General features: G+C 36.1%; 1 protein-coding gene across 1 annotated transcript in view; it reads left to right on the top strand.

Moving 5' to 3' along the window:
* Window positions 1-26,918, top strand: part of LOC105210044 (uncharacterized) — a 71,615-nt gene that overhangs the window by 40,850 nt on the left and 3,847 nt on the right. The window contains exons 3-7 of the mRNA XM_054231292.1: window positions 16,895-17,360; window positions 22,631-22,801; window positions 25,556-25,851; window positions 26,054-26,436; window positions 26,520-26,871. Coding sequence (XP_054087267.1) covers window positions 16,895-17,360; window positions 22,631-22,801; window positions 25,556-25,851; window positions 26,054-26,436; window positions 26,520-26,871 — 1,668 coding nt within the window. The remainder of the gene's footprint in view (window positions 1-16,894; window positions 17,361-22,630; window positions 22,802-25,555; window positions 25,852-26,053; window positions 26,437-26,519; window positions 26,872-26,918) is intronic.

Raw genomic sequence — 26,918 nt, 5'->3', positions numbered from 1 at the left:
ATTCGAGGATTGATAATCCATTTTACAGATTTGTTTTTAGATTTACCGTGTTTTCAGTTGAGTCTTATTAAATAAACTGTTGAATTTATTTTTCAAGTTTTTTTTTGCAGTCCGATTGGACAATTTTTGGGATCGAGATAACAAAACAGTCAAACATTTGTTGTTATCAGATAATGTTCTGTTCTCAAACCCACTATGCTTGCGGTCTTCTTTTAGCAGCTCAGAGAACAGAAAAGTTCTCTCCCAATGAGGAATTTCAAGAACAAACTTCAGTAACAAAGGTTAATGCTAAAGTAAACAGTTGGCCCAAAGTAAATCGCAAAAGGTCAAGGGAATTCTTCATCCTCAGCAAGGTCCATCTTTCCCAGAGGAATTCTAACTGGCCATTGTCCCAACGGGACTCACTCGGCCATACTAACCATTTTACCGGAAGCTAGCTGCAGAAGCGGCTTGGAAGAGGTTGAGGATCTTCCAAACATTTCCTTTTGGGATGCCCCGCCTTTTCGAGATCTAGGCAAAAGTTCCATGGATTTCACTTTCTTGGGCACCGGGAATTAGCGGATATAGAAGTAAAAAACCTCCTCAGATTTGTATTAGTATCTAGGCGCTTTGTCGATTCGTAATTTTAAGTGAGAGGGTTGAATTTTATGTCATTATAGAGAACTACCCTCAATAGTCTTAGTGTGTTTCCTTTTTAAGGGAACTGTAGTCAACTAAAAATAAAATGTGAATCTTCAGAACACTTTTCAAAGCACCAAAACACAAATTTTCGAAGAATGTTTTAAAACAACATACATTTTAACTTTACAATTATAACATATCTTCTCAAATAATTTCAAAAAACTACCACAAAACACCCTGTATAAACATGTTTTCATCTTCGCGCAAAGTTAACAAACGCTATCAACTACAGCAGTGAGCAACCAAAACACACAGATAGTAAGGAAAAACAATAACATTCACCGCCCTGACAAACACTTCAATTGCAATTACACTAATCCACTAGACCACTCCAACTCCTTCAGCGCCACTACATAGTACACTTTGTACAAATGTACAGCAAATATTTAATCCCCTCAACCTCCCACCGTTACATACCTCTACAAGTAGATGTATTAATGGTGACGAGTGTGTGTGTGCTCAATGACTTTTGTTATTACGACTAGTTTTTCTTCGCCTCGGTTTTTAGGATTCTATTACAAATACATATAGGTATGTATGTATGTACTTAAGTGCCGTTTCGTTTCTGTAAATAATGCTTCACGGCATGTCGTGTCCAAGCTCCATCCTAAATGAGCAATTAATTTATTTGCTTTCGAGAAAAAGTCATTCACGTTTATTTGCACCTAATTGGCTTAAGTTCTACGATTATTTACGAGAACATTCTTTGCTACTAGTGAAGTGAAAGAATAGTTGAAAGTTTTTATTTTGATGACATAAATGTTATACAGGGTTGCTTTGTATTGATTAGAAAAACTACTTTTAAAGATGTTTTATTATTTTCTCTGTTGGAAGATTTGTATTGGTGATATTTCAAGTTCGAGAAATAAGTTCTTTGAAATATACGGTCATCTTCGGAAACATAATTCAATCCAATTTTTTGATATCCTTCATCTCGTTAAAGTCAAAATTTTCGGTCTCAGAAGTGTTTGTTTCTAAAATAAAAGTATTAGAAAGCATATCTTCATCGCACATCAGTTCATTTTGACTTCGAAAAATTCGAAATTAAATGCAGATGATGCTTTATAATTTTTTGTTAATTTTTGGATTACTTGCATATTTCTATTTTATCATTAAATAATGGTATTATTATTCGTTTTCCAACTTCGCGGACCGAATATAGGCATCTTTCATAGATACATGTTGAAACACGACGAACTGTTTAAAATATGTAAATGAAGGAATTGATGGTGTCGGGTGTATATATGTATTTTGATAGCGAAGTTTGAAATTTCTATGAACACATAATTCGAGAATATGATAGATGTGAGGCTAACCCGAAAATATACGAATGTTTTGACATCGTGGTATGTTTTAACTCTCTCGATCTCGAATTGTAAAGGTATTAAATTCCTCTCTCGTCGAACAAAAGCCAAACTCTATAAGTCTCCCAACATTCTCGTCCTACTTAACGGTGCAGAAGCGTGGACGATGTCAACATCCGATGAAACGGCACTAGGAGTTTTCGAGAGAAGGGTTTTGCGGAAGATTTATGGTCCCTTAAACAGTCCCAACGGCGAATACCGCAGAAGATGGAATGATGAGCTGTATGTGTTATTCGACGACATAGACATAGTCCAGCGAATAAAAAGACAGCGGCTACGTTGGCTAGGTCATGTTTTTCGAATGGATGAAAGTGCTCTAGCTCTGAAAGTGTTCGATGCAGTACCCGCTGGTGGAAGCCGAGGAAGAGGGAGACCTCCATTCCGATGGAAGGACCAGGTGGAGAGGGACCTGGCTTCACTAGGTGTTACCAATTGGCGCCAAACTGCCAGAAGTAGAGATGCGTGGCGCGCTATTGTGGACTCGGCTATAACCGCGTAAACGGTGCCTACGCCAGTCAAGAAGAAGAAGAAGGTATTCAATGGTTGCTCGCGATATCGTAGAATGTGGATCACGGCCTGCTCAAAAATACGCATTCAAGCTACGCTGCCTTTTGCGGTCTCTCCTCAGTTTTCCAGTCGGAGGTTCTTCAGATCTTCGTTTAATTTGTCCTTCCATCTTGATCTTGACCCTTTCCTTGCTTTGCCGATGAGTGCTTTCCCGTCCTTTACCTTATTTTGGACTCTTGAATCAATCTTGCGTTTCAATAAATAGCACCGCATTTTCGCCTTGAATTGTCAGGTTCGCTATTCCATCTGAATTTTTCTTTCGAAGATCATCCTTATTGTCCATGTTTCAGCTCCAAAGCACAAGACTGGTCGTACTACGGTTAGAAATAATATAAAAAAATTGAATATTCATTTATTGTCGAATCTATGAATCCCATTTAACCCTCATTTGTTAAAAAAAAGTATTTTATTTAACAAAATGTCAAGGTTACTTTAGTGCTTTGAGTTCCCAAATACATAAAAATGTTTAAACCATTTTATGAAGGCCAAATTATTCTAAAAGTCACAAAACACGTGTCATAATTAATCCAAATAGTTTTTTGCAATAAAACGCTGAAACTTTCCGTTTCCCAAGGTAAATAAAATAGTTGAAACTTTTTATTAGTCAAACACTAATTTTTACAACTCCCCCAGAATTTCACAGTGTTGCCAACTTTTTGACACATTGTCACTTGCACAATGCCGTAATAGTTCCCACTCAAGTATACAAACATACATACCCTCACACGTGCAATAGTTAGACACTGAAATATCCGGTTAGACATTTATTGTATTCAAATTTAGGAACTTCAACCGCACAATTTAACAGTGAACGCGCTTCACCGCTGCTCTTACACCCACACACTTGACACGCATCATTGGCTTTGACATAGAAAAGGTCATGCGGCGCTTGCAACCTTCTAGGAATAGCACAGCAAAAACACACAAAAAACACACATTATTTATGTAAAAATTGAATGATGTTTTTTGGTGGTTCTTCTTGATGTTGTTGTTGTTGTAGGTGGAAAACATTTCAATTATACGAAAGCGTTGTTGCCTTGAGAACGTGGAAAAACAGTGAAATCCTTGAAGCGCGCACACCAACCTCACATGCAGTAACACAACAGACAATGCAGACTACGGGGCGTATACGTGCTCCATATACTACGCGTATCTATAATCCGTGTACGAGTACATTAGAGTGGCACACACATTTACTCGTACATGCTTGGGGTTATTTTGTATTATATTCCCTCTCTCTCGCTCTCTGTCAGTTCTTTACTAAATCATCAATCATAGCGAATATTTAAAAACAATTATGCCAATAAATTACGACAACGTGCAGGTGGATTACGCCATTTGCTGTCTTCTTTGTGTGGCATATTTAGCGCAGGTATTAAGCAGAATGTAGCTTTGAGAAAAAGATCGACTCTTAATGCGAAATTTTATCTTGAATATATGAAAATGCAGTGAATTTATGATTTATTATGATTTTTCATCAACAAAGTCATTGTCTATCTTAATTTAGCCTTCCCTAGCTTAATGCATTGATATACTGAGGTTATGGTTCCTGACATTGGGTATTGAGTATAGAATTAAATATTGGAGATCGATGTTTATTGAATTTGCGTTAAATATCTTCTTATTGTTGCATATTCTCAATTGTTTTTTACGATATTTTTGTCGAAATTAGAGCTCAAAATAGATTACCAATAGTACTTCCAGCAAGATTTTATGACTTTTAACTTCTAATCAGTCTATAGTTATAGGTCTGTAAGAAATTAGAAATACAAAAATTCAAATCATTTTATTTGAACTATACTAGTGTCCGACCGATTCAAATTCTTGGCCGTTTCCAATTCTTTCATCAACAATTTGTTTAGTAAATCAGCATAGTAACAAAATAAAAACAAATACAATAACATCACAAAATAAGTAAAAACCTCGCTAAGTAGAAAATAAGAGCTTAGTTGGTACTTCATCGGTATAGCATTTTTCCAAATAGAAGCTTTGGGACCAATATTCTAAAAAAGTAGCTTTAGTAAAAAGAAATTCATTATTTTTCTAATAGATTATTGATAGGTATTTTTTCCGAATTTCCATCTGCGGAACGCCGCAACAAAGGCAATTCATTTTAGAATCGGATGGTTACTGTTGATGAAAAGTGGTTCAGTAAAGGAAATGTCAAGCGAAAACGGACAAAGACGGAGCAAACTCTGGTCAAGCAAAGATTAGTTTGGTGGGTTTGGCAGAGAATAAACTACCCTACTCCACTACGGTCTATCTATGTCTATCTTAATTGAAACCTATACTGTAAACAATGGGATCGTCTGAAGAAAACAGTTCGCCAACAGTGGAATAATTTTGTTCTTGCCCAGGACAACGCCATGTCACACATGTCGATATTAACTCGATAGAAGCTCCGGGAGCGTGTTTTGGAGGTTATTTTGCGACGCCGTTAAAGATCGGGTCAGGCACTGAGTTCATATCTATGGCGAATGATGTTGCTTGTAAAAAATTCGCCTAGAGAAAAACCTTAAAAAATCTTCTGTGCAGGTTTTTTGGCAAAGCAACGAGGGTTTCTATAAGAGTGGCATTATTCACTGTTAAGCAAAATTAATAGATTCCTTTGTACTAGACTGCAGTCAAATATGAGTCAAACTGCGTTTTAGAAGGTGAACAGAAGAATTTATATATTATTCTTAAAGAATTCTGAATGTAAAAGACCAAATCTTGAATTAAGTGACATTCGGAAGAAGTACAAGTGCCAAGATCGGTCGGAATCTAAGCAATACAAAAGGCGTTCTACACTTCTCCCCTTAACCTTTGTACTCACCCAAGTATAGAAAGCTTGTCTCGTCTTAGAAACGAATTGGTATAGTTGGTCAACGGCCTAGTTTTTCTTTACGGATGTAAGTAATTGTGAAAAGTGGCCTTTAATACAGTGTTGAGCTTATTTATGATTCGATTAATTAATTTTTAAATGTGTTTCTTCGAATTTCTGTTACTGATTCAAGAGGTTAGGGGTAGTCAGAGACACGAAAAAATGAGAATTTTCTGTAATTTTTTTTTGCTATTAAATCATGTTATTTTACAAAAATAATAATATGGTATTACACAATGTTTGGATTTGAAGTCACGAAAATTTGAAAAAAAAATTATAATTTCTAAAGTTATAGCTGTTTGTGTTGACCAAGTTCCAAAAAAAGGTCCTTGCGGTGACAATCATAAGTCCTTGGTGATTCATCTAAAATCAATCGGATAATAAGAATTAGTTTTTTGTTTTTTCAAAATTCTTTTCTAGATTTTCGGGAAAGAATCAACAGTTAATTGGTCATATAAAATCTATATCTGTTTATATAAATTTCATTAAAATCTACAGACCGACAGTTGTCACCAGTTAAAAAAACATAGTTTTGAGAAAAAGGCATTTAAAGTTTCACACTAACATTTTGGAGTACCCGAGAGCTCTTTGGTATTTGTCGAATAACTCGAAAAGTAATTATCGGGTCAACTTCAAATTTTCAGTGAATATTTTTAAGATATTACACTTAACGAAAATGCAAAAACAAAAAAATATATTTTTTGAAAATCCTGGCTACCCCTACCAGTAAGGCAGTAGTCTGCTTTAGAAGCCGAAAAAAGTGTTTTTTAGCAATTTTTTTTTTAAAGGGAAGGAAATGATTGCGGTAAACGGAATTTTAAGACGATAGTGTACTATATTTAAGGCTTAAAAAACAATATTTATTATTAAACAAGTAAGGAAGGGCTAAGTTCGGGTGTAACTGAACATTTCATACTCTCGCAATTTATTTATTTAACTTTATTTATATTATATAATATACAATTTGACCCACATATTCGTCATATATTTTGTATAAAGCCCATTGAAAGTTGGAAACCATAATATTAGGTTAGAAGCACCGAGGTCCTCATGTTCGATTAATGGGGCCTTGAAAACCTATGGTCCGATTTCGGCTATTTTTAGAATGCGGCTGCCACACTATAAATACAGTATTTGTGCAAAGCTCTGCATCGATATCTTCACTAGTGCTTACTTTATATATTGTAAAGTAAACGATTCAGATCGTCTTCAAAGTTCTGGTATATAGGAAGTAGGCGTGGTTGTGAAGCGATTTGGCCTATTTTCACAACATATCATTGGGATGTAAGGAGACTATTACAAACCAAGTTTCATTGAAATCGGTCGAGTAGTTCCTGAGATATGGTTTTTGACCCATAAGTGCGCGACGCCACGTCCATTTTGTAAAAAAATCTGAGTGTAGCTTCTTTCTGCCATTTCCTATGTGAAATTTAGTGTTTCTGACGTTTTTGGTTAGTGAGCTAACCCACTTTTAATAATTTTCAACCTAACCTTTATATGGGAGGGGGGCGTGGTAATTATCCGATTTCTGTAATTTTTGGACTGTATAAGGAAATGGTTTGGTTTATATTGCTCTATTGGTTTCCGAGATATATACAAAAAACCTATTTCGGGGCGAGGCCACGCCCACTTCCCAAAAAATTACATCCAAATATGCCCCAGCTTGCACAGACGGACGGACAGTCAGACATTCGGATTTGAACTCCACTCTTCACCCTGATCACTTTGGTATATATAACCCTATATCTAACTCGTTTAGTTTTGGGTGTTACAAACAACCGTTATGTGAACAAAACTATAATACTCTCTTTAGCAACTTTTGTTGCGAGAGTATAAAAATATTGAAATTTTTTCAAAGTTATAAGTATTTTTCTGGAGCGCCTGGAGTCTGCACTTGTAAATCGGTGCCGGTGATGGAGGTCGTGCGATGCATCTGAAACAGTCGAACCAAATTTCTTTTAATTTTTATAAGTTTCTTTTCTTTGTGAACTACAAAAATACCGAAAAAGTTATAAAATTCCAAATTTTTTCGAAGTTTGAAAAAAAAATTTACTTTTTTAAGAAAAAAAATTTACTTTAAGTTGCAAAACAAGTAGTTTAAATAATACTTCTATCCAACATTTTTAGTTCAAATAGAAGATAATTTAATACTGAAGCTAGATCACTTTGGTTTTTTTCGATCGGACATATATTATTTTTGCTATCGCCGGCACCGTTTTCTAACACTTGTGAAAATGAAAACGCGCTTTAAAGTTTTGGAAGAGATTTAAAACAAAACAACAAAATCGATTTTTTGAAGCCTGTAAAGCAGACTACTGCCTTAAAGATCAACTTGAGACATTATTTGAGAGTTGTTCCAATCCTTGTGAAATTGTAAAATATAAAATAAGAACGAAGTATAGGGCGATTTCTGTTAATAACTGAACACATTAGTGGCGTGAGTTTCTCGCTCCTAAAAGCACACATTGTTCACACATATACATACATATGTGTATGTGAGTATATAATAAGCAAGTATATGAACATGCATAAACATAAAATAAATATAAACAGCACAAGAAGTGCATAAATCAGCCGAAACTTTGTTGTTCATAACCAAAAATCTGACATACTCTACCAGCGCATGCTTACTCACTTCTATATATATGTAAATATACACACATAACTACGTAAGTGTGTGTGCCTGTGGCTACTTTGCACTTGCCAACTTTGCTGCAAGCATTTACAGCAGCAACAAGAACAACAAGAAAGAAAGGAAACAAAACTGTTTGTACAATACTTAACAAAATTGTTGGTTGTTACTTTTGTTATGCGTTGTTGTTGTTGTAGCTGTAGCTGTTGTTACTATTACTGCCAGCATTGTTGTACGTTATTATTTTGTTGTTCATTTAAGAATTTCCAAGGAATTTCAGTTCAACTCAGTTTAGTTCCATTCAGTTGAGTTGAGCTGATTGCAGTCTCACACTTACACACACATATACAACAACAAAAACACACAGACAGCCGCACTTGGCATAAATGCATGTATGCATTAGCATTTACACACACCATTTGAGTTATAACCGACTGTGTAAAAATATGAGCTACTGCATAAGACCCAAAGGATACTCTACTCTACTTAATTATGCGTGTGGGATATTCGGGTATCTACAGATATCTGTGAGTGTGTGTGTGTGTGAGAGTGTATGTGTGTGGTAGTAAGGATGTTGCGTCGGTAGTTTGTTATACCCAGCCTTGGCACGTGCTCGATAAATTTCGCAAACAAATTAAACATGTGAACACCTACCAACATTTATTATTTGCTCTGGGAACAAAAGGGACTACCGCAGTTTGGACATCTTGTACATAAATATTTATTTTCAGTGCTTTTTCAAAACGAATGTTCGGAAACCATTCAGAGTTCATCATTTCAAATATATCACTTAAAAATATATTATAATTCTCAATCAGTATCTAGTCAATATCCAATAATGAGAGTTCTAAAAAATTTGAGATACCCTATATGATGAGCTAAATAATCAGAATTGGTGTCTTAGAAAAGAGTGCAAAACAGTAGAAGTCTCTAAAAAATTTCTCTCGAGATTGAGCCCTTTGTACAGAGATATACGATATACGGTTTTCAGGTTGGGTACCGTTGGGGTTTTGGAAATTTCGTCAAGTCGGTTAGCCCATAGGTCTTCAAGACACATTATGTGCAGAATGAGAATCGTTGTTATAAAACCGCCACGGTCCATATTTTTTTCTAAAAATAATTCTTCAGCTAAATAATGAACATAAAGTTTGAATACTTCGATCTTAAACTAAATTTGATGACTTTGAATGGCTTGAACTTTATGTATATCAGATCACTGCTTTGGTAACTTTACTAAAGAGCCGCGTAATAAAAATGTTGAACAGTTCGAATGTTTCATAAGTGAAAGCTTTCAGAACGACAAGGCCACTTTAACCTGTATAACAGTTCATCATTCGGAATGATCATCTCACTGTTTAGTAGATAAATTCTCTAAGTTAAAGGTTAAAGAAATTTTCAAGAGAAAGAGATCTGATAATATGCTCATCTCTAATATGAACAGAACCAGCTTACCAAAAGTCAGTTCTGAAAACCTTAAATAAATTCGTATAGCCTTTTCGCACAGGTGTTAATTGATCAATTAGCCTTTGCTCGATTAAAGCGATGATTTAGATCGATTTACCCTATACTATACAAAAGAGAAATCATATTGTACTACATGAGTTTTTAATCGAATACAAATCGAGTTGAAACTGGAATATAGCTCTGCGGGTTGTTGTCTACGCTGTAAATTTGGCTGTGTTTATTGATATATTAGCAATCAGCTGATGAAACTTAAAGCGGTTTTAGACAGGAGTTAATTGATCAATTAACCGACCTCTGCTCGATTAAAACGCTTTTTAAAATCGATTTACCATACAAAATAAAATCTACATTTACTTTAATTGAATTTTAATCGACTTGAAAATCAAATGCAATTCTGCGACAAAGACTTCGATATACGTTCTTTGACTGCGATTGGCTAAATTTTTTGATAAAAAAAGGTCGATGTCGCTGCTAAAAAATATTAATCAGCTGATCGGTTATCGAGTAGCCGGCAGTATAAAAGGCAAAAAAGGGTTTCTCAATAAAAAATTTTAATTGATCAATTAATTTGGCTGTCGAAGAACGCTATTACCAACTTCTAATGAACATCAAAAATGAAAATTTGTAACAGTTGATCGTATAATCTTAATGTATTAAATTAATTTGGCTGTGCGAAAAGGCTATTACAGATTTTGTTGACAATGTAAGCTATCATGCATATATGATCTTTTCGATACCAGTTTCTGAGCTGTTCCAATACTTGATGTTAAGAATCAACTAATCTTGGTTGCCTCCAATTTATTATCTTATGGGTTAAACTACAGTTATGTAAAACATACTCACTGCTTTATTTGGAAGATTACACAATTCGGCCGCAAATTTGTTGCTTTTAAATATCGGTAACTACTGCCAACGAGCGCGCACATACATAAATACTCTCTGATGTACGAACATCAATTTCCATTCTCTGTATATAAATTGTCCGTACTTGATATAAATACTATATATTGTACTTGGATACCAGTGTCTATGGTATAAATAGTATGTATTATGTCTTCTTAGCTTTTGGCTAGCTTGTATGCGTTGTGGCTTTGTTGTTCAGTTAATGAGATTAAAATGCATTTGAGACTCGCTTTCATGTGTGTGAATTTATTATACGTAGTTTTGTTAAATATTTTGTAAACCAATTGTGAGTAACTGGCATTACATACACACGCTTACATTTTGGTTATGTTGCGTAATTATGTAAAAGGCTGCTAATTTAAAGGAGCAAGCAATGAGCCAAGGATAACGTTGTAATCACTGATTCGCTTATAAGAAAATGCTGCGAGCTCATAAAAGTTATTTTTGGAAAAATCATTTTCACTGGCATCCAGATGAACAAATATTTATATAGACATATATTTCAGTATATCCAGTTATCCAAACACATGAGTTCATGCTTCACTGTATATAAGTATACACGCCAACACACACACGTATGCACAATTTAATGTGTTCAATAAATGAGCGAATCTGCTTTATCACATTTTGGCATGCATTGCATCTATTGACTTTTGACATTCCATCACCACGATTAGTGTCACATAATGCTCGTTAACAATATTTTTTTGTGTGTGTGTCTAGTACATACATTTGCAGGTGCAAACTGATTGCTGCTTGTGTGTTGGTGTTTTCGAAATTATTACCACATCAGGTGACTGTTATGCGTCTGCAATGCTGGCATTGCTCGCTCATATAATGTGATTTCAATCAATGTGTACTGAAATAATAATTGGTTTACGTGCTGCATTAAATAATGTCAATGTTTTTCTTTAATTATAAATGCGAAATACTTTGATGTTTCTTTAACTATGCATACATTATTATTATTATTTTTTTTTTTTTTTTTATAAGAAATAGTTTCGTTGTTTAAGTTGTACATGGAAAGCAAATAACTGGCTTTAAAAGCTAGTTTTTATATCATCAATTCGGAGGACCTCAAATTGGTACATTTTTCTGACCGTTGTTTTGGTTTTTTGATAGTGAACGCCTTTAGATGTAATTTGTCAAATCTCCGAAGCCATTTCAGAGTGGAAAAAGCTTTCCATCAAAAATCTGGAAACTTTGGCAAATTAACCCATTTTCGATTCGGGGATCTCATATATGTATGTGAATTATATTTCTGGCTGAAATATATAACCAACGAACGACCAGAATTTAAAAGATTTCTAGGATTATACTAATAATTAGCTTACTTAACCTTTCCATGAGTATTCAAGTCATTGATGGCCTTAAAAGAAAAAAAAAACATTTTCTGAACCTATTTGGCAGAGATTACCTTTTTCGAAAGACTATACTAACCAACATTCAAAATTGTTTTGTTTTGTAGTGATATCTTCTTCATTTCCGTCTTTAATAAGCTCTTCATGGAGGTTCTATCCAGGCTCAATTTAAAAGGTTTTGACTGTACCTTCCTTACTTCGATTTTGTCAAAAACGACTAAAATGTAGGGTAGTGCGAATAATGTTTTGGAACCCATAAACATTTTACACATATTCTTTACATCGTTCCAACTCTGAATCTGGCCAAAAAATCTATCGAAGTAAAGCTGAGCAAAATATAAAGTGTGGTTGTGTAATTAATATGATTTCTCTAATAAAAAAGATTATGTGTAGATCTTTTAATAATTACGAGATGAGTTAAAAAAAGGGAATTTTCTTTTTTTGAAAAAAAAAAAAAAAATATATATATATATATTAATTCATTCGCCTACATTAATGTTGTCGCCTTCAAAATAGCCCGCATTTGATATTATGCACTTATGCTAGCGCTTGTTCTAATCATTTCCTTCACAAACTCGATTTTTGGCATAGCCTATGGCTCTTTTATCGATTTCTCGTATGCTTGTAAAACAACGACTCTTTAAGGTTATCTTTACTTTTGGAAATAGGACACGGAGACTGGGGCATCGTTAAATAATTGTTTTTAGACAGGCAGTCACGAACAAGTAACGAATTGTGAGCTTTTAAGAAACAAAAATCACAATGCTCATAAAAATACATTTAACCTTCACGTTATTTTTTGAACACACCACAAACATATATGTATGTATATCTTGATCACAAATGCTCTGTGAAAGAACTCATAGAAACATTTTTATAGATCAAAGTCGTAGTGAGCTTAGGCAATCCTAATATTAAGGTAATGCTTCTTTCTATATCTCATTGGTTGAATTAGAAATGTGTCAAATAGGACTATACTTATTTTCCCTGAAACGATTGAAAGCTTTATACATATCTTATGTTTGATTTTTCTAGTCTGCATTCAAATTAAAACACGCAAAATCAGTAAATATTCTTAGTGTAAGCTACCCAGTACCTTAAGGAGCTATTTATTGCGTTCTAGAAATATAAGTGAAGTATTCCTGCCAAAGTTTCACCTTTGTATGCAAATATGTAGTATATTTTCAATAATTAGAAATTTCTTATAACGATTCAGTTTAAAAAATCATCATTATTGCGCTTGTAGAATTTATATATATTTCTTCACGATGGTCTTTTATAAAGAGAACATCTATAAGTTTACTTAACGATTACATTTTTATACCCTGAACAGGGTATATTATGTTTGTCACGAAGTTTATAACACCCAGAAGGAAGCTCCGCATTTTACTACATATCTTCACGAAATTTGGTGTGAGTTATTGTTCATAGAAATAATTTAATCTCCGAAAACATTGTTCAGATCGGTTCACTATAGCATATAGCTGCCATACAAACTGAACGATCGGAATCAATGGCTTGTATGGAAAATTTTCGCATTTGACGTGGTATCTTCACGAAATTTGACATGGATTATTGCTTAATGTAATAATATAATCTCCGAAGAAATTGTTCAAATCGGTTAGCTATATAACCTTATAACTTTTTCTTACGACTTTAGATTTGCCTAACCCTTTCGCGGACACGTCGGCATAATCCGACACAACGAATGGCTTAAATTGGACACGTCGGTATATGCCGACATAGAAAAAATGAAATAGGACATGTCGGCTCTGTCCGACGTCGAGCATATCCGACGTGTCCCTATAACAAATCAAAATCCCTAACAAGGACACGTCGGTGTATGTCGACATACTATAATTTTTTTGTTTTGAGTAAAAATTAAATATTCAATAAACCATAAAACCAAAACTGAAATCGGAATTCAATTATCGGTTTTATAAGCCAAATAAATGCATGTGTCATTCTGATAACATTTACTAAATTTCGTGTGTCCGCGAAAGGGTTAAACACATAGTTACTAAAAGAAATGCACCTGTGAAGGGTATATTAGCTTCGGTACAGCCGAAGTTAACGTTTTTTCTCGTTTTTGATTGATTTTGTAGTTTTGTTCTTCCATAAATATGTATCTAAAGGCATATTATTATTTACTGGACTTTCACCTGATATTTACGAGCGCTCAAGAAAATGTGATTCAATCTTAAATGGGTAAACTTTCATGAACTCATGTAGTAATTGAAAGGTTAACTTAATAAGTCAAAATTCCAGTATTTGCCTTTACTTTAGTCCGGAGAGAACCAAAGGAGGCTTATTGACAAAATTATATAATTGAAATGCTTTTCCCAATTCGTCTTCACTTTGTTTTATGTAAATACAAATATACATTATAGATGAACTAAATCTATATTATACTAGTTTATATGTAGGGAAAACTTGTATATATGTATATATATGTATATCTATGTATATACTTATAACAACAGCATGACAATCATTCAAGTCAAGTAACGGCAAATAATGTTAAATATTTAATGGTGAAAGGGATGCAAAGCGCCGTCACCAATTCCAACGACAATTCAAAGCAAATAGCAGCAACATTAGAGGAGCCATGCCACTTTGCAATCCCTTTTTGGTGTACTCGTGTAGTCGAACAAAAATGGCAGAAAAGTAGTGCAAAAAAAAAGTTTTGACCAACACGTTTTAGCCATTGCACATACACGTGCGCATACATAAGTACATATAAATACATATGTACATATATACATATATATGTGTTTTTGCAAGACAACCAAGGCTTGTACGTGAATGTGTTCCTTGTATTACAACAATAGTTTGGCTGGCACATCGCTCACACCGCATTTCGCACACGCTGCAAAGGCGAATTTGTTGCCATTCATCCGTTTGCGCTGAGCGAAATGTCGTACAATGACTTCAGCGCGTTTTTTACTTACAAACATACATACATACATACATATATAATGAGTATATGCCACATTATCGTTGGCGACTGTTGCTGTGCTCCCATTGTTATCATAGTCAGCGTCGCCCTCGCCATTACATTGTGTCGCTGAGTAGTAACACCATTGTAGGGGCCTGGCCGCCGTCAACTAACAGCGAAGAACATCAAAAATTCATACGACTATAATTGCCTGACAGGAAATCCTAATTTTCCGGTCACAGATGCCTAACAACCAACGAACACTTAAGCAAACACTGACGATATTTACTCCTATATGTATAGGAGAGCTCGTGTATGGTAGAAGGCTAGGCGAGAAAGTTGAAACGCTTTTTTGTTGCCAAAACAATGAAGATTCGAACCTTAGAAAGTTTCGCAAGGTTTTCGATTGTACAAATGATATAGGTTAAGATCTCAGTTAGTTGTACTTCTTAGTTTGTTGCGGTGTTCAATGATAATCTAAACGATTTTATGATCGCTTTCGATATTCCCACATTTTGTCTCGGTTATATTTAGTTATTATGGAATCAAGTCAGTTGGTAATAAGCGTTGATTCGGATATCGACTGTATGTTTTCGATGATCTAATACTGGTCGCTTATCATTCCCGTCCTGCTTTACGGTGCAGAAGCTTGGACGATGTCCACATCAGATGAGACGACACTAGGAGTTTTCGAGAGGAAAATTTTGCGCAAGATTTATGGTCCTCAGAACATTGGCAACGGCGAATACCGCAGACGATGGAACGATGAGCTGTACGAGTTATACGACGACATTGACATAGTTCAGCGAATAAAAAGACAGCGGCTACGCTGGCTAGGTCATGTTGTCCGAATGGACGAAAACACTCCAGCCCTGAAAGTGTTCGATGCAGTACCCGCCGGAGGAAGCCGAGGAAGGGGAAGGCCTCCACTCCGTTGGAGGGACCAGGTGGAGAGCGACCTGGTTACACTTGGGATCTCCAACTGGCGCCGAACTGCGAAGGAGAGAGAGAAGTGGCGCACTATCGTCGATTCGGCTATAACCGGCTAAACGGTTGCAACGCCAATCACATCACATACAATACTGGATTGGCAAAAAATGTATGTTCCGACATATAGACCTTAAGACGTTATTTCTTTAGTATACAGTGGTACCTCGACATACCAGTTTAATTCGTTCCGCTACCTTGCTCGTATCTTCAATTACTCGTGTCTCGAAGTAAATTTGCCCATACAAAACAATTGAACGATAGTTCACCATTAATCCGTTTCAACCTCCAAAATGTCACCCCAGTTATTTTTGTTACATGGTTTTGAATAATAAGAACGAACTGTGAAACTCTCTCCCACATTCTTAAGATCACCTTTATCTCACTTGTAGAAATAACCTCCTCCTCTGACTCTGACCGAACCGGACTCGTATCTCGAATTTCGCTCGTAACTAGAAGCAAAAAATCACTTGCTCGTCGGCTCGTATCTCAAAAAACTCGTATGTTGGGGCACTCGTATGTCGAGGTACCACTGTATATAGTTTTGTGATGGATTGTAGTTAAGGTTGCGTAGATTTCGATTTCGTATAACGAAGTAAAAATTTAGGATTCTTTGGGGATCGACATACATTTTAAGTGACTATTGCCACCAATGTTATACCATATATACATATCTTTGTTCTTATGTCCAACGGATAATCAATTTTGACTCAGCTGTAGCCAGAGTCAATTCTCAGCGGATAAACCTGACACTAAAAAGTATCCATTCTCTACTATATACCATATGAGAAGATGTTATAGTTGACGAGGGATACTTCAAGTATTAATAATGACTGAGGGAATGAAGTATGGTTCCTTATTTCTATAGAAAATCAAGAGGAATAAAGATAAATCAAGTTGACCAAAATTTAGGCTGAGAGAGTTCAAACAGACAGTTTTAGAAGGAAGATTATACGAAGAAGATTGATATAAAATTTATTTAAGAAGATATTGATGTTCCTAGAAGGTCCTGGATCTCATTCTTGGTAGCAGTTCATATTTTAATATTAATTCATAATTTTATTGAGCAACCTCACATTTTCATTGTATCTGCTTTTATCCACTTTTTCATATTTCGATTTCTCTCATTTGCAGAGTCCCAAATATGCGCCACCCATTGAGTTCGTTGACGAGGCCGCACTGAGTCCACCCGACGGCTACAAGGACAATGGCTTGAAGAATACGCTTGGCGGCGCGCTAAGCGGTCACATCTTCGGCGCACAGCACATTCAACAGCTGCAGGTCATACAGAGATTGCAGCAGCAACGCGCCGCCATGTTGGCTGCACGCAACAACAACCAAATTCCACCACCACCGCCGCCAGTGGGCAGCGCTGCGCTCAACCAGCATCACCAACATCAGCAGCAAGCGCAGCAGCAGCAACAACAACAACAGCAACAAATAGCACAGCAAGCGCAACAACTCCACCAACAACAACAGCAGCAGCAGCAACAACATCACCAACCGACGGCACAACATTCGCCTGACGACGATTCGCTTGGCGTTTGCACCGAGTGCGCCGAATGTGCCGAGTGTGCGGCCAAGCAGCTCCAGGATACAGGTAAATACACCAATCCAACTAATCACTTTGCGACTCTCCGTTCTCCCCTCTTTACCCATTCGTTCTAGCCTATCGTATTTCTATTTTATGGCATAGACTTGGTTGTATATCTTTTTATTTTTGTTGTTGCTCGAACACCTGTAAACCGTAAGGTGTCTGTGCCGTCGAAAATCACCGGATGTTGTGCACACGAGCACAGCAATAACAGTTGAGTGCCTCTTCTGCGTGTCTCCTCTGGGCGTGCGTGTGTGTGGCTCGCTTCCTAATGGAAGTTCGAGCATGTGGTTACGTTAGATACCTGCGGTGACAATGCAATTAGTCTGACAACATTCAGCCGACGACTTTGTTGGCAAATTATGATGTGCCATTGGCTGGTTGAGCTGCACGACTCTCGACATTGTCAGCGGGTCTCCCGCCCGCAACATTAGCATTCGAGCTCGGCTCAGTCTGGCTTGTGATTACTGTGCGCTGGCTGCTTTGGTGGCTGCGCCCACAACTGCAGCTGCTCGCCTGGGCTGCTGCAATTCCTCCGCTGATGTCTCCTGTGGGCAGACACACTGCCAACTGTCGGAGGTGAATGTACCAGTTGCTCGGTATTTCAATTAATCGCAAATTATGTGGTTAGATTTTTCCGTTGTTGTTTTTGTTGTTTTCTGCTGACATTACAAGCACCGCAGTGTCCGCCTTAAATGAACACTGAACATTGAATTTGGCCATAACGGCACTCCGCAGTTTGGGGAATAATTTGTTTTCAAATTTTTGTCGTTTGGCTGCAGTTCAAACGCTCGCTGGAGACCTGGTGTAATCTGTTTTAAATATATATTTTTGTTATTTTGCTTTTATTTTGTCCGCTGGCAACATTGACACTGATAGCGAAACTTCAGGTAACTTCTAATCGAATTCTGGTGGAATTTTGTGCTTTACGCCTAGACATCTAAAAGAAATGGCCGAAAAATTTTATATACCGTTCAATGCTTAAGAAGAATGAGTAGATTTTGTGTTGAAATTTTTTGTAACTATGTCCTGTAATTAACAATTATTATTTAAAAAAGCTTTTTTTCGAATATTTCGATTTTGAGACTAACTTCCCCCGAAAACATTAGTTTGGTGCAATACTTCTTATTTTATAAAGTTAATTTCGACTTTAAAGCGAATACATTTATATTACTCTCAATGGAGTACTAATTTGAAACGAGTATTACTCGAGATCAATTCGTATCGTTCAATTATTGATGAGCCTTTCTTTTTAATTTGTAATACAAGCATGTAAAAGTATTAAACATTTTTAAGGATCTTGAAAAAATTAGACACATATCCGAAACAGAAATAAAAAGACACATATCCATTCAGACACATATCCGAAACAGAAAATAATTCATTCCAAGAAAAGAAATTCAAAGCGGGGTTGGATATTTCGGATGCAAAGCACGTTTTATCAAGGTATTCTAAAGTGTTCTCTTGTTCTGAAGCCAAACTCTGAAGTGAAGATAAAAACTTTCGAGTTCCTAGTATGAGTTCAAAAAATTCACTTAAGTGGGCCGTCATATGTTTTCTTGATTTTAGGAGAAGCTTTTGCGTGTAAGAAGTTACCCTTATAAAAATTATTTTCTTGTCAGCAAAATTGAAGGATCAATTTGATCTCACAATATATACTAGATATCTGAAGACTTCATCAACTAAGGAAAAGCGTTTCGGTTTATCCATAGAAGATAGTCGTTGGATGCGTAGATTTGAAGATTCATGCAAAGAGAAATGGTTAGTGTTAAGCGCGATCTCATTGCATGCGAGTAAGATATGATTGATATGATTAATATGACGAACTTAATACTAGATAAGTAAAAGTTTAGCTTACTCTATATAGAGAAGACAATTTTGAGTAAATGTACTGTTGTTCAGGTGATCTAACCCTGCTTAGATCGGGTAGCCATATGGAACCTATTTATTTTACGTGTTTATGATATATTGTGTATATGTTCTCATCACATTCTTCTGTAATATTCTGCCTTTGCGAGAACAAGAAAAAAATATTTCACGCTTTTTGAATAAACGCACAAACCAGTGGAAATAGATGCGAAAAATATCTGCAGATTTGAAGTAGGTTCAGGGGCTTTGTCGAGTCTTAATAACTCATCGAGGGTGGAGGCTGTGATTCAGGCTCGACAAAGCGCTGTCACTCCTAGTCTAAGAGTGTTTCCCTCTGTAGAGTAGTCATACAACCTAACCTAACCTACGTGTTTTATATTCATATAAAAGTATAAATTTATGATCTAAAAAATAAAACACTATTTTTCAGAAACCTTTAAAAGGCATTTCTTTGTAAATTGCTACCAAGAAGTGCATTTACGCCGAAATTACTGAAGAAATGAAAATTCAGCAATTTTTGCAATCGACAGCAAAGTATTTAACTAGATATCTCCAAGTCAAATTTCTCAGTATATATGCACACATATTTATGCATAAGTGTAGCATCGGTTTAGGCGTATAAAGCGAAGATTTTTTGCGTTGTAGATTTAGCAATAGAAATTTTCATATGCGCAGTTACGAAACATACGTTTATATATACTTGTGCATATGTCTTTTCACATGAATTATGTGTCAGCATCTAACGATTTTTTTTCCACTTTGACCTTGTGCTTTTGTAAAGAAAGAAAAAAGTGAAGCGAAAAAATAGAATAGAAAAAATGAGAAACGCCAATAAACCCACACAAAGTTGGCTGCAGTTAATTTTGGTCAACTGACATGAATAGATTTGCGCAACGTCATTGTTTCGCTTCGATTATTAAATAAACAAATCGACGTTCGCTAATTGATTGATTTATGATTTGCGCATAGCAGTAAATGCTATACAAAAACAAAAAAAAAAACAAATATGGCGTTCACGATCACATAGGGTGAGCTATTGGCAGTTATATCATTATGTATGTATATATGTGTATAAGTGGTGAGGGAAAGGAGTCGCCATGCTGTGACTACTTTAAAAAGGGGTTCGAAATGGATGTAGTTAAGAAATGTTGTTTAGGGTGGCTTTAGATTCTTATGAAACACGAAATGTGGGTACAAATTAATTATTTATTTCAGTAAATGTTATACAAAAAAAAAAAACAGTTCAAAAACAGAAAATGTAAAATGTGTTTTGGTAGAGATGTGGAATACATGAAAATTGGAGTAGTTCGTAACTAGTGCTTATTGCTTTTAACATTTAAAAATTTTAAACAGCCTTTCCTGGAATTTTTAAAGAACGAGATATTTGTTTAATGCTTTATTTCGATGATGTCATGTTTCATTGCACTGTAACCCTTTTTTCTGAAAGCCTGCGAAATACAGTAGATTTCATTTAATAGTTTATTCATTATTATTATTTTTTAATTCAAATACTAACCTTAAAACGTTGAAAAATGCGTTCGAAAATAAAAACTGTGAATCTATAATATTTATACTCTCGCAACAAATGTTGCTAAAGAGAGTATTATAGTTTTGTTCACATAACGGTTGTTTGTAACACCCAAAACTAAACGAGTTAGATATAGGGTTATATATATCAAAATGATCAGGGTGACGAGAAAAGTTCAAATCCGGATGTCTGTCTTTCCGTCCGTCCGTGCAAGCTGTAACTTGAGTAAAAATTGAGATATCTTGATGAAACTTGGAAGAAGGTTAAGTTCGAAAATGGGCGTAATCGGACTACTGCCACGCCCACAAAATGGCGAAAACCCGAAAACACTTAAAGTCTGGGGCGTGGCATCGCCCACTTATGGGTCAAAAACCATATCTCAGGAACTACTCGACCGATTTCAATGAAACTTGGTTTGTAATAGTTTCCTTACATCCCAATGATATGTTGTGAAAATTATATAAAGTAAGTACTAGTGAAGATATCGGTGCAGAACTTTGCACAAATAATATGTTAATAGTGTGGCAGCCCCATTCTAAAAATAACCGAAATCGGACCATAGGTTGTCAAGGCCCCATATATCGAACATGAGGACCTCGGTGCTTCTAACCTAATATTATGGTTTCCAACTTTCAATGGACTTTATACAATATATATGACGAATATTTGGGTCAAATTGTGTATTATATAATATTAATTAAGTTAAATAAATAAATTGCGAGAGTATAAAATGTTCGGTTACACCCGAACTTAGCCCTTCCTTACTTGTTTTATATTTTTATAGTCAAAAACCTTGACTCTGTCTAGATCTTCTGCTTCAGAAATTTTTATTTTCTAATAAAGCAGTTATGGTTTTGAAAAGAAAATCGTTTTCAAAATGCATCAAACCTATTGCGAGAAGTTTACTTATTACTCCTATGAAACGCACTGTATTTTCTGCTGGAATGTCAATTTGAAGTATATTCACCCACACTTCGACATGCAAACAGATTGCAAGCTAATTTGTTTTTTTTTGGCCTGACCCTCAGAAGCGTAAAATTGCGCTTCTGCTGTGCCGGTCAAGAGGCACTCGTGGCTCGTGCTAACCAAACCCTGAAAATCATTTGCCGAAATTGCCTTAATGACGCGTCAGCGCTCCGCCGCCGACCACGCCTCAACTGTGTGACATCACAGGCAGATGCCTTCAAGCAGAGTTCCGCTCAGCGAAATGCATATGTTTGATTTTTGAAATTTTACATATATTTCTGGGTGGGGGGAAACACAGAGTAAGGCAAGCAGTGCGTGTTCACTCAATCACTCGTTCATTGAAGCGTTTATTTTCATTTATACCCGCGCGCACGTGTGCAAGCCAAGTGCATCAAAAAATGTCGAACAAACGCATTTGATAGTATGCAACAATTAGCATTTTAATATATAAACGTAGATATAACTGTATATACATATGTATGTACATATGTAATTGTATGCATTTGGTGGGGTTGTAAAAAATTTGAAATATTCACTCTGCCTTGTGCATCCATCAATTGCAGTAGCATTTTCATTTTGAAATGCTTGAGTTGTTTTTGTACAAAAACATCAGCACCGCGATACATTTACTCTCTCTTCCAACTCGAATTAATTGTAAATATTTAGACATTCATCCACCACCACCGTATTTAACACGCTAAAATTATTTAGATACTTACAACTGTATATTGTATATTTTACACACACACACACTCATTCGAGTGCATATTCATTAGCAATGCCTTTAAGCTATACATACATACATATGTATAATATCATTGATTGTGTCACAACTTTTGATTTCACCTATTCATTTTTTATTCTTTTTCTTTTCATTTTCATTTTTTTTTCTCGCTCGTATTGTAACGTGTAGAATGCACTTCACCACAATGCCAAGAGGAGCTCACCCCACTCGGCGTGTCGGCCGTTGCACTGTTGCCATTACACACCAGCTCACCCGAACGTCGCATCACACAGAAAGAAATCATCGCCGGCGAAGAGCGTCCCAAATACGTTCTACAATCGCAGTATAAACCATCGCCAGGTATGAAATGAAATATGAGCTCTACTACCTACCTACTTACTAACTTACCTACCTTAGCTGTATGTATATCTCATGTATATCTATTGTATATTGTATTTGTAGCATACTCGTACATTAATATTTATTTAGTATATATATATATACATATGTACCAAATCATATATGGTTAGACACATGTGTATATGCTTTGCTTCGCTTTGTATTTGTATTTGTTGGTATTTTGTTGGCTTTCATTTCAATTATCATGCGTACTTTTGCTTTTTGTATTACCGTTATTCGCGCTATGAGTCACTAACACAACCAAATGTGCGGCAGATCCAACCATTTTAACTGTATGTGATATATTTGCCTATAAACTTTACAATATTGACCTTAAATCCATTCGATCAATTTGAGGTTAAGTGTAGTGGAGTTAGACGAACAGTATATTAAAGTATTATTTAAACTGGAATGCTTTATATACCAAAAACAGCAAAACTTTAGTCCTGCTCATTGTCTAAACAAATTCATTCATTACATCTTGATATTAGACTGCTTGAAAAGTCTTATTTACAGTTTAAAGTACCGATAAAGATTTTTGTTCAAGGGAATGTTCATAGTATATTGCTTCTATCTAACTTTTATGGACGGTCTTTCAATCATATATAAAATAACCAGCTGTCACCCGAGGAACCAGCCGTAGGGTAGGGCTTGTTACATGAAGATTTTTTGGTTTAAGCTGACAACCTAACTGCCTAGAAGAATTGACGCCAAAATTGTCATATTTGTTAAAGAAAATGTTTTTGGCAAACAAGAGAATCCTTCTTTCGAAATATGTAGTATTTCTTCATTAATTTGCGTAATTTATAGAAATATTTAAATTCTCTCACTTGACTGCTACTAACTCTTTTTCTCATCGATATATTGGCTCGTTCACCAGGTAATTTAGTTTTTCTTTAGTACAGTTTAAAAACGATTTTATGAAATTATATATTCTCCAGTTTGATCCAATACCTTTTCGCATTTTCCAAGATTTGCATTGACCAACGACTTTATTTAATCCACATCGGCTACAAGTGATCTTCCAGGATGCATCCTCAAAATCGAAATTTTTCAAACCAATTTTTTGATTAACACTCTTCTCCGTACACATCATATAATTTGCCTGGACTTCATTTCAACCCTTTTGATAGTAAAACAGTAAAATATGCCGAAAATACTGTTTCCGATCTAAATCAAATATTAGGTCTCCAACTTTGCTTCCGCCGTTTTCCAATAGATGTCTCTGGGGTTAAGAACTGGTCGATTTAATCGATTAAATCGTTTTATATCGATCTTGGACATTTGTGTCAACATTAACCCAACAACATATTTGTAGAGATCTGTTTGCATCCCAAACTTATTCTCAACTGAAAATGTCATTTTTTGAGCCGAATTCTCGACATTTGCGGGAAATTTGGCTTTTCTTTTTTAATTCCAAGAAAAGTGCGGCTGAGGCTCATCGACATTTGTAACCGTTTTTATACAAAAAAAACGGCGGAAGCAAAGTTGTAGACCTAATATATAACGGTAAAGCGGTTAAGTTGGCTACAAAAAATTCAATAAGATCAGCTGTTGTCATCAAACAGCCATATACCATATATTTTTCGTACCTTATCTTTGTACATAAATAAAACACAGGAGGGCTATTTGCACATTACTCAAGAACGACTGGAAAGATTTTTATGTTTATCTCTGATTGTTTCCACTTCGAAACCCGATATATTAGAAACACGTTTTTCATTTCATAGTCTGAAATATTGCGTCAACTAGTATTGGTATAAATAAAAATTTACTCCATGTAAATATTTCCCAAAAATCATAACCTCACATTATTTCAATCACAACTCTAGCATAAATCAAAGTGAGGGTAAAAGAAGTATTGAACTATGTATAATTTGCGCTTTGGCAAATATTAATTGAGTTACACTATAATTTTCGTTCGGTTTGCTTTTTACACCGCCATTTTTTCTGTAATTGTAATTCCATAAATATGTATAATTTCGATGCTGTAAATAAACGCATACGCATAAGCCATTTAATGAAGCATTCATAACAGCGTTGCATTCCCGATTTCGCATTACGCATACCGCATACCGCATTCCGCATACCGCAATCAACTGCATGAGCTGAATACATACATATCAACATACCAACCTATGTACCTGTATATGTATTTATAATTAACGCGCTTTTCACACCCAACATACATACAGACATATTCGTACATGCATAGCTATGTAGTGCAAATATTTGGTATGTAGATATTCGTAATGTTTGTATGTATGTAATTCTCATTATGCTGCCAAATCACATTTGTATGGGGGTGATCTGCTACATATCGTATGTACCACTACCGTAACCACCTCTATGGGCGACGTGGTGAACTCACTTTGGCGCGCTTATGTCTGCGTCTTCGCAACGCAACGTCATTTATGCGCTTCTAACTGTTGTTAACTCAACTGAACTCACCTAACTAACCAATAACAACAATAATGTTACTGTCTTACTAACACAACAAATACTAACAAATTGAATTTGAAAAACAAAAACAAAAAAAAAAATGAAAATATCTCGTACATGTAATTGTGCTGTAATTATGTTGTAATCGTTAAACGTGTAAACATACATACTCGTACATATTATGTAATAAAGTCAAAGATAGAAAGGATAATCGTTTGAATGCCAAGAAGAATAAACGTTTTGTTGTTGAAACTATTACCACTATGACCACAGTAACAGAGCGGCGTATCGTGCGTGAGGCCAGCGAGGATGTAACGGGCGGCGCTGATCTCTTGCCACCAGCATTACCGGCGAAGCCCGGTGCCATAGTGGCGGCCACTACCGGTCAACCGATGCCGCCAACACAACAGCAGCAGCAGCAACAGCAACCACAACAACCGCCCATTGTGGCCGGTGAGGTGTACGATGTGGAGAAACCGCCACCCATACCACCAAAGGAGTCGTCGCCCACACAGATTAGCGGTATTCTGAAGGGTGGCAAATTGTGGAAACAGGACTCAATGTCGCAGGTGAGGATGCACAACTTTCATTATTTATTGTTTGGAAGACGGCATGTCTTCCATGCTCTAACCTCAAAAGAATTATCTGGAGCAACAGAATGATATAATATATAATGGATCTCTATAATATTACTAGAATACATATTAACTTCTTCTTAGACTTCGCGTATATTATTTTTGGAAATATTAAAATGCCATTTCAATCTTTCAGTCGGATGACCAAAATAATACGACATCTGAGGATGAGGGTGGCCCTACAAAGCGTTCGGTACGCTTCGTCACTGAAGATTTGGCCGTTGACGGTGAGGGTCAGACAACTGGCGACGCCGCTGAAGGGGAGAATCAGATAAACGAACTCATACCGATCAAGAAACATTCCACATTATTCAACAACGCATTACGTCCCAATTCCGCCGTACGCCAGTTGTTCCCGAGCGTCGCTCACCAAACACCGGTGCTGACATCGGAAGCATTACGCGCGTTTGATGAGTCCAAGCGTGCTGGTTGTTTGGTGCCAAATCTACCCGGCTGTGGTGATACGGATACCATAAGACGCAGCATTGAGCGTAATATATTGCGACGATCGTTGATCAAGTGAGTGACATGCCTTTTTATCAGCTCTCCCAACCTTTCTCTCTTACTTAACAAAATAAACTTTGTTCTCTTACTTTCACTAGGAAAAAAGCTGTAAAGTCCGATATTTCACTCGAGGAACGCATCAAACAGTTGACCTGTGACATTGACGAAACGAATGAGGATAGCGCTGCAGAGAATGGCGATGAAGAGAGCTCGAAATTGGCAGCGGAAGCAAATTGTGAATTGACACATCGTGGCAGTCCCATGGGAGAAGAGAATCCACAGAAGTTTGCCAACGGCAATAGCGATAAGAGTTTCTCACCCAGTTCGTCTGTGTCGAGCTCGTCAAGCGGTTCATCGGCCTACAAAAAGATTTCCGATATATTCAACCGCGACAAGAAGCAAGACAAAATACTGGAGATGGAAGAGAATCCCATAGTCATTATACCTCAGGTATTTCTCATTCCCTTTTCAGCATTATTCATACAAAACCAAATTTT

This window comes from Zeugodacus cucurbitae, chromosome 5, assembly GCF_028554725.1.
Source record: "Zeugodacus cucurbitae isolate PBARC_wt_2022May chromosome 5, idZeuCucr1.2, whole genome shotgun sequence".
In the NCBI taxonomy this organism is placed as follows: domain Eukaryota; kingdom Metazoa; phylum Arthropoda; class Insecta; order Diptera; family Tephritidae; genus Zeugodacus; species Zeugodacus cucurbitae.
Note: the sequence above shows the minus strand (reverse complement) of the source record. Positions and strands in the feature narration are given on the sequence as shown.